At 30.2% G+C, this 9,805-nt stretch overlaps 1 protein-coding gene across 1 annotated transcript; it reads left to right on the plus strand.

Moving 5' to 3' along the window:
* Window positions 1-598: 598 nt before the first annotated feature.
* LOC126845746 (cAMP-dependent protein kinase type II regulatory subunit) lies at window positions 599-8,911 on the plus strand. Its single transcript, XM_050584620.1, has 8 exons — window positions 599-1,026; window positions 1,237-1,443; window positions 3,993-4,084; window positions 4,154-4,237; window positions 4,473-4,579; window positions 4,861-5,119; window positions 5,204-5,465; window positions 7,768-8,911. The coding sequence occupies exons 2-8, from the start codon at window positions 1,245-1,247 to the stop codon at window positions 7,896-7,898; spliced, it is 1,134 nt and encodes a 377-aa protein (XP_050440577.1). The 5' UTR covers window positions 599-1,026; window positions 1,237-1,244; the 3' UTR covers window positions 7,899-8,911.
* Window positions 8,912-9,805: the final 894 nt, after the last annotated feature.

Consider the following 9,805-nt stretch of genomic DNA (forward strand, 5'->3'; position numbering starts at 1 on the left):
ACGATAAAAAATATTATAGTGTTTTGAAAAACCTGATCCGTTAATTAAATTGTACTTGATACACGTTTATTATAGGTCTAATAATTATTATTATGCGTTTCTTTATGCCGTACATAATGAATAACGATATATACTTAATATTAAGCTATAATTAATATTTAAGCATCAAATAAAACCGGTTATTAGGTTATATTTTTATCGTAATAATCGTAGTGTATTTTTTGTTTGATTTAAATGTACTAATAATTACAAACGACAAAATATTAAACCGGTCAACGGCACGCCGTGCCGCGCCTCAGAGCGTATCAATCGGCTTGTTCACGGCCGTGTCAATACGATGAGAGAAGCGCGGGCTGCGGCGCGGCGCCCGGTGGGAGACACAACATTATAGTGAACGGAAATACTGGCAAACGGGTCTGGGCCGCGTTCGGGTCATTTTTGGGTGAGTTCGGCCGCGGCAGCTCGCAGCTGTTGCTGACCGCCCGTGTTGGTCGCCGGGCGGCGCTGCGGTCGGGCTAGCGCGTACGCCGCCGTTCCGTTTCTACGCATCGGCGGTGGCGCTGCGGTCGCAATCGCTTGATAATAGCGCCGAGCGGTTGCTAAGGTTGTGGCGACGGCGACGGGGCCTATAGTAATAATAATAATAATAATACCTAGTGTTGGGAAAAATTTTTTTTTAAAAAAATTGAAATTACAATTCGCGGACGAGCACGCGCGAGAAACGGCAAGACAACACACAGCCGCGACACCGCGTTTTAAAAGCTTGTGCAATAACCGACAGGTTCGGCGGACCGAAAGCGCGAGTAACCACGGCCGTCGTTTTCATGTGGCACACTACGACCGCGATACGTTTGGTGTCTGGTCGCGCCGCGGCTTAACTCGGTCACTGATACGCGCGGCCGTCCGCCCGGCACCCGAACGCCGTCATCCGTGTGTTTTTCGACGATTTACACGACGTACCGTTTTGTCGACGGCCACGACAACAACAACAATTACACACCCACGTCCGCCAAGCGGTGCCCAGAGGTAAATAATATTGTTCTCCCGACTTGATTTTTCCCCCCTACCGTCGTGTTTCTCTCTGGCCTTAACAGCTCCTTCCAAGTACGCTCGCAAGTCTCGTTTCCCTCATCCTCCGTCGCGTTTCTCCCCGTCCCCGAAAATTTAAAATTGTCATCCCTTTTTTAATGATCTATAACTTCCTACAATAATTGTAACCTGCAATTGTATCCGCAGCAACTATCATGAGCGGTGACAACCTTACTAAACTGAATGTGCCCGATGAACTGCGAGAGATACTCCTCGACCTCACCATTGGCTATCTTCTCGAGCAGCCCACCGACATTATCGACTATGCAATTGAGTTCTTTGATAAGCTCAAAAAGTCGAGGCAACTACAACGTGTCGAAGACCGATCAGACGAATCGGAGGGTTCTGATTTTGGTAATTACTAATAATTTTATTTAATATTATTTCTTTAACTGCCCCAAAAACTAGGTATAACTAGAAACCAAAGCGCCCAGGGGCAAGATACATTTTTTGCCCCCTATATTACATGTTGATGTATATAGTAAACCATACAATAAAGCCCTGAATTAGAATGCACCATAGGGTATCTATCTACTCCCCTTGCACTCGCTGTAGCTATGCCAGATATGTTTTTCTTGTCATTAACCTAAAAGCGTGTCGTGTCTTAGAAAATCTCGTCAGCGGAAGTGCTGTGGTGTTACTGTTTACACTGCCATTTAATTTCCATACTTTTATAGTACCAAAAGTCGCAGTGTAAACACTGTGTACATAAACGCTTGGAAGGTTAAGGAGCTCCAACATCAGGCAATTAAATAGAGTAAATTTTAGGATTTTTCTTAAAACTATTATATTCTATACCTACTTAATCATAAATAAATAACGGTGAGTAATAGTGAACATTTTATTTTTACTATTTAAATATTTGCACTTGTATGCACAAATCAATTGTCACATATCTAAAGTACTTAAATATTTATTTTTCACTCAAACAGACAATTCAAGATCATAACAGTTTTACAAGTTTAATTTTGATAATGAAAAAATTGACTTTCATTTGGTGTTTACATTGTACAATGGATTGATTAAAATTAGTTTCTAACATATTATTAATTAATCAAATGTTTTAATTTGTGAAATTTTAAAAACTAAACACTTTTTTTAAATATTGTGTTTTACTTGCAACACTATGAATGTCTCACGTCCGGTATACTTTCTCACTCGAGCGACAGTACAAGCAGCTATTATCGATTTTGAACTGGTGGACATAATATGTTATGTGTGATATTCGTTAATTCTGGTCCAAACAGTTTTAATATTGACACCAAAAACAAAGGCGTAACTCACTTTTAAAATTTTTTTTAAAAAAATGTTATAAGATTGTGTTATTCGGAACTTCTTTGGTCGATTCAAGATACTTCCTTATTCTCTTGTTACACAAAAGACATTATCAGTTATAAAAAAAAAATGTTTTTTTTTTAAAATGAGTTACGACGGTTTTTGTTGGGGGCGTTGATATGCTTGCGATTTTGAAAAAATTAAGTTTTACATATATTCTATTTCATACATTTTAGAAATTAATCTAATTACTGATTTTAAATTCATAAAAAACCCTTTTTACTCAAACCGTTTAAAATGTTGTTTATTTTCGATAAGCTAGCATTAATATAGGTTTTTGACATAACTTCCCACAAAAATTAGGTATATAGAACAGTAAATGCCAAATATTCAATGTGTATTTGACACTTGCCTTATGGTTTTAATAGAAGTATCATCTAATAAACTGAAATCAATTTGTTTGGAAGATTAAGTCTAGAAAAAAATTATAGGATATATAAGGATTAAGGTATAGATCAGCTTGTAATATTTAATAATATTGTCGGGTTGAAAGAATTCGTTTTAAGAGGAAGTATCAGGCTTAGGAAACGGTAGTAAATTTATGTGCAACCTTGGAGTATAATTTTCTAAAATATGATAATAACTTATTTTCTGTAACCTTATCAGCTGTTGTTTAACATGTACATTTTTGCAATAAATCACTTATAGAGTTCTTTATTTTTGTTGATTTTGATTTATTCTCTTTTGCTTTCATTCTTGATCCACTTCTTATCAACACCTACACTGAAACTATGATAATAAATTAGTTGTTAATTAGGTTAAATATTTTAACCTAATAATTTAATAATTATTGAAGTAACTGGGCTCTGTTAAAAATAAAATAAAATAGATGTAAAATGTTTCTTTCTATTAATTAGTGAACTTAAACAAATTATTTATGCATTTTTTTTATAACATTTGGTGTAGTTAGGTGTATAAACTATTGTCATTTGATAATCTGCTTAATGAAAATTGCATGCGTAAGAGTAATCTAAATATTTTAAAATTATCTTAATTGGTTTTCCAACTATTGTAATAGTATGTTTATTGTTTTATTTAATCGCGCTATAATTGGATGTTCATTCCTACAATCGATTCAAATAAATAAACATGTGCATTGTTATCCATACACCTAATTACTCTGTTGTAAACAAATACATCACTAAGAAAACAGTTTTATTTATATTTTAGTCATAGCGTTAACGGCAATTTTAGAATTGAATATCCTGTAAAATCACAGTATTACTATGATTCTGCTGGTGCCGATGTTAGTACTACTTGGTCAACTGTAATATTCATTATGAGTTGTATAAGGATTTTTAAATTGAGCAAAAAAGGTCGCTATAATTTAATGAATGCTCAAAATAATAATTATGTGTTGGACGGTGATGATCATATTAATACTGCTGATAGGTTACAAATAGAATCATTCAAAATTCGTCCCAAATCTATTGACTCTCAATTAGAACCTTGGTGGTTCAACTTGGGTAATAACTTAAGAAGTCTATTGTCATTCATGTTACAGTATAGCAAAATAGTATGACATTTTATAGAGTTTGAAGCCATGATCAATTTTGATTTTTTTTTAGAATCTCCACCAGCACGTTATTGTACTAGACGCAAGTCAGTTTTTGCAGAAACTTACAATCCAGAAGAAGATGACGAAGAAGAGGGACCAAAGGTAAATATAACTGAATATAAAAAAATTAACTAGATATTTATTTATTAATTGTAATTTTGTTGATTATAGGTTGTATTCCCTAAGTCTGATGATCAACGCCAAGCTCTTGCAACCAGTGTAAAGAACATATTTATATTCAGAGCTTTGGATCCTGTAAGTATGAGTAAACAATTATTTTATAAAGAAAAATTAGGATAACTGTTGTATTTAGTTAGGACTGTGCTGCTTATGGTGGTAATTGATGTAACTTGAGTTACTTATTACAAACATTTAACAATAACTGTGTAAAAAATATAATCTTAGATTTAATGATTATGTTTGATATTTGTTGCATATTTTAATTTAATCTTTCAATGACTAAAAATAATCCACATTTTTTCGTCTTTAGGAACAAATGAATAACGTAATTGATGCCATGTTTGACCGTCAAGTTCGCACCGGAGATGTGATTATAAAACAGGGTGACGATGGTGACAACTTTTATGTCATCGATAGGTATGTAAATTCATTTCATATGATTATATTTATTGCAATTGCATTGCAATCTTGATCAATTTATATACATGTATCGGTTATTTAAATTTATAAGTCTCGTCCACACTAGTGCACCGAACCTCAAACTGCAACATGGACTTGTTGCAACAAAATGTTACAAGGTTTGCCAATTAGTGTCGGTACTTGCTATTTTAACAAATCTTTGATTCGACTTACTTGTGTAGACGAGACTTTACATGAAAAAATAAATTATATGCTTGTTTTTTTTTGTGTGTTATCAGAGGTACATTTGAAGCTTATGTCAATGAATCTGATGGTTCTGAACGTTTAGTGCATACATATGAAAATAAAGGAAGCTTTGGGGAACTTGCATTACTGTATAATATGCCTCGAGCTGCAACCATAAAATCTGTATCAGATGGTCTTTTATGGGCAATGGACCGCCAAATGTTTAGACGAATTGTGCTGAAAAGTGCATTCAAAAAACGTAAAATGTACGAAGAGCTTATTGATGTTGTTCCTATGTTGAAAGCATTACAAGTAAGATTTCTATTTAACTGATTTAAATTGTTTCATCAATGTTTTCATCTATTAAATTATATTTATATTATTATGTTGTTTTAGTCATATGAGAGAATGAATTTGGCGGACGCTTTAATACCCAAGTATTACGAAGAAAATGACTGCATTATCAATCAAGGAGATCCAGGGGATGGCATGTATTTTGTTGAAGAAGGTATTGTTAATGTATTAGTCACTAGTGATTCTGGCGAACAAATCAAAGTGAATCAAATAGAAAAAGGCGGCTACTTTGGTGAATTAGCACTTGTTACACATAAAGGTCGAGCTGCATCAGTTTTTGCTTCTGGAAAAGTAAAATTAGCATGTACGTATGAAAACATATTTAAGTATAGACATTTATAATAATTGACAATATATATTATTCCATAGTTTCAGTCATGAATTATATTGAGTTCTAGTTTTTGTTTGGAATGATTTACATGATATTCTGCGATAGAAATTGTTTTTAGTTTTTATGTTCACGAAATACTGTTATGCATACTTTAATGCTGGCTGCGTTGTTACCTATATCTTATTTGTTACCTGGTGACAAAATACATTTGGATTTTACATAGATCAGTTTGACTGAAAAGGTCAAAAACATAATAATAAATATTAAATTTGAAAATAGTTAAAATTTAGTTTAATATTGTCCACTTTCATTAACTGCAGTCTGATTTTTAAATACAATTAACTCAATTGTAGCTTATTGAATATTTTATTAAATTATTACCTACATAAATAAGTTATAAAAAAATTTTACAACATGAAATTGTAAGGGTCTTCTAGATATAATTAATTTATGCTGGTAAAAATACCAAACTACATAATCATGTGCATTAGTTAACTATATATGTAATCGATAGTATCATAATTATTGACTGTATTATTTAGTTGACTATGTAGTATCTATTTGCTTTTAATTTAATTGATTAAACAATACATTGATACAGTTGTTATAGGTGTATTAATTATTACGAGTGATTAATCGATAGGTCCTAGATTGTATTGGTACTGTAGGTTAAACTACTAATATAGATTATTAATAGAAAAAATAAAAACACTATTTTGTGTGCTTTATTCACAGTTTTGAGGTCTATTTAATATTTATCAATAAATGGGTTGCTTTAAAGTTAAGCCGCCGTCTATCTATGTATATTTGATAAATTGTACTATTTATACAAAAATGATTGATTGGTACTCTTTTAATATTAAGCTTTTTTGTTACACTTGTTATAGTAAATTAATCAATAGATTAAAAAAATTCTAAAACTTTTTTAAAAATAGTAGAACGACATCTAATTAGTGCGAGTTATTTTCTTTAGATGTAATACTACTGATATACAGTGAAAAACTAAGAAAATATTATCCCTTTCTACAAGAAGGGGTTGAAATAAGCAGTTTATTTCGCTTTTTTAAGTGTACTTTTAGGATTTAAGGTCTAAAACTTAAACTGATGTAGATGACACTAAATTTTTTTTCAAAAATCTGTAGTCACTTGTTATTATATCGAGAAAAAAAAAATTCAAAATGTATTCCTAGCACAATTATTCTAATATAATTAATTTAATCTATTTGCCATTTTTTTTTTTATGTTTGATATTTTGGTCATGTTTATAGGTGGATTAATTTTTAGAAATAATAATTTATATATTAATATTTATTTTTTAAACATTAGTAGGGTTTTTATGAATTTTAAAAACATTACAATATAATGGACTACTAAAAATGACCACAAGATTATTATAGACTTAAAAAGTAATAAAACACTTGAGTATCCCTATTTTTAAAAAAGCTGTAGTCATAATTTTTAATTGTGTGATTTTATCACTTTTAGTTATAATGATAAATATTCCAAAAGACTTGTGATCTTTTCAACCTTAATACTCTTTGTTCGCACTATGCCTCAATTCCACTTTTTTGTAGTTTAGAATTTAAGATTAATGAAATACACTTTTCCCATAATATGTGATTTGTAAATAAAAAATGTATGATAATTTATTAAAACAAGCTGTTACTATGCAAATTATAGTAAATATGTATATATAAATAAATACATTTCAAATAGCAGTTATTATACACAAGTAAAGAAAGTTTCGTATTCATTCTTTTGTATGTAAAAAGAATTAATACGAGACCTTGTTTACTTGTGTATAATAACTGTTATTTGAAATGTATTTATTTATATATATTTACTATTCATACTTTTGTTTTAAAAAAAATAATTAATAATACTTTTTATTTTATTAAATTTAAAATGTACGGAGTAGATAGATCAAGGGACCACAAAAACCTGTAATTATACTACTAAAAAAAAAAAAAAACTATTTTAAATTTATGTCATGTTATTGTAGCGATTTATAAGTCGTAATGAAAAAATGACTGGAAGAGAAATTTTAACAACACAATTTCGTCTAGTATTTTACTAGCTTTATCATAAAAGCTCTACTAAAAAAAATGTTTTGCACAAAATTTCTATTAAAAGATACATTTTTTTAATATTGCACATTTTTAATACTTAAAAGTAGTGGCATTTGTTCCCTTCCTATCTCTCTAGTGTGGAACTAGTTACTTTTATATTATACAAATAAGGTCAAAAGTTTAATGTAATGTAATTTTGTTTTTAGTTTTGGACGTTGACGCATTTGAACGTTTGTTGGGACCATGCATGGAAATCATGAAGCGAAACATTGGTGATTATGAAAATCAACTGGTTAAAATTTTTGGTTCCAAGCACAACATAACAGATATTCGATGAATGATATGATTGACTGATATCGTCATTCTTTTGTGTATGCGCGTCCATTGTAGTTTTTTATTTTTTTTTTTTGTTCCACCGACATTTGGTAAAACTTTATTTATTTATTTCTTCGTTTACCATTTTACCTATTCGTTAATATTAGAAACAAATTATAATATGTATTTATATATATATAAATGTATATATATATATACATACATATTATGTAATTAAATACATCTGCTACAATCAATCACACAATTATTAACTGTTGTATACATGTTATGTATATAAATTATATTTATTTACTGTAGCAATTTTTAATTGAGGCAACCATTGCGTTTATAGAAATATTTGCATTATGTTAATATGATTTCATTTATCGAGTTCTTAAACCTAGTTGTGTGATGAATATAATACAAAAAAACAGTATTTGTAGTAATACTTTTTAAAATTTAGTAGCGTTTTTAATTACATACGTTAAATATTGTGTTTACTACTCGGGTAAAATTTTCTATTGATTGTGTATGCCGTTTTTCACTCATAGGTTTTAAGCAGATGCTCTATCTTGACCAATATAAACTTACAGGTTAATATTATCTTAAGGTCGATTGATGTTATCGATTTAGAGCAATAAGTTGCCATTCAGGGCCATAACAGTTATCATACTCGCCGATAATTATTTTTATTGTATAGTCGGTAATATAATTTGTGATTGTTCCGAGATGACGATGGTCATCAGTATTCAAGACATTTTTGTACAAATTTTCCTTCATTCTTAAAATCTGTCCACATCTTTTACATAGTGTATACGGCTATTGGATTGTGATGCTAAGAAGCTCATATCGCCGCCCCGGTAGAACAATGACGCAACTGTAAAATTTGGTAAATTGGACTAAATGCCTCGAACGCATGAGGTAAAAAAACGACGTAACTGTAGTTGTAATAATTCAGTTGTAATAATTAATTGTGCATTCATGAATTATTAACATTTCAATGAAAAATAATTTGGTTCTTCTGTAAAATTTCAATTATTGCAGTTGTGTCATTGTTCTACCGGGGCGGCGATGTACAGTTAATTGTATACACATATTTTCTCATCATTTACTGTGAGTAGTGCATGTAGTAGCTAATAATACTATATTTGACTACTAAGAGGATGTTGCGTGCAATCAACATAATTAAAAAAAAAAAACGAGCTCATAATAATTGTGTCTATACCTCGTTTTTTTTTCTGGTTTATTACATAAAATATAATAATATATGTGTATTAAATAAGTTATGGCAAAAAAAAATATGACATTTATTGTTAATCTAAAAAATGTTACATTAGCCCTTAATTGTACATTTGTTTTTGTGTCAAAAGCATCCTATAATACAAACATTGTAAAATAACGATTACTGTTATCTCTTAGGCGTATAGGATCAAATTAAAACAATAATGATACGAAAGTGAAAAAAACATTTATGTTAGTTGTTATCGAAATAGCCATAAAAAAAGACTTATTGTAGAAGTATTGTGTATTAACATAAAATTATTGTAGTCAAATATTAATAATAATGATATTAATAATAATATAATATTTTGTAAAACAATTAACTTGGGTGCCGTATAAAATTGTATAGGTTTGAGTTTGTTGTTTTGTTTGTTCACCTCTGTGTGCTGTTTATTTGAAAACTTTCCCCCCCTCAATTTTTTTAAAGACTCCCAATTTTAGACACAAATTAATGTGTATACTCTACCATAAAAGTTGTTGTGTCACTCTTGATTAGTCAAAAGTATTAATCATAATATTGTATTGTAGTCAATCATTCCTGTAAACTGTCTAGTTTTGTTTTATTTTTTGGTGGTTGCGTTTTTTTATTTTATGTAAACAATTTATTTCCAAAGATGTTACAACAATTATGCAATTATGTATTTTTTG

Source organism: Adelges cooleyi, unplaced genomic scaffold (assembly GCF_023614345.1).
Source record: "Adelges cooleyi isolate 19-005CV unplaced genomic scaffold, UGA_ACOO_1.1 ACOO_flye_CR_arks_rails_tigmint_CR_PRNA_8, whole genome shotgun sequence".
NCBI lineage: Eukaryota > Metazoa > Arthropoda > Insecta > Hemiptera > Adelgidae > Adelges > Adelges cooleyi.

What these genes read in the sequence shown, in the direction of transcription:
- LOC126845746 (XM_050584620.1), top strand. Translation starts at nt 1,245, where the DNA reads ATGAGCGGTGACAACCTTACTAAACTGAATGTGCCCGATGAACTGCGA. An exon ending in ATCGGAGGGTTCTGATTTTG is followed by an intron (nt 1,444 to 3,992) that starts GTAATTACTAAT and finishes ATTTTTTTTTAG; the next exon opens with AATCTCCACCAGCACGTTAT. An exon ending in AACTTTTATGTCATCGATAG is followed by an intron (nt 4,580 to 4,860) that starts GTATGTAAATTC and finishes GTGTGTTATCAG; the next exon opens with AGGTACATTTGAAGCTTATG.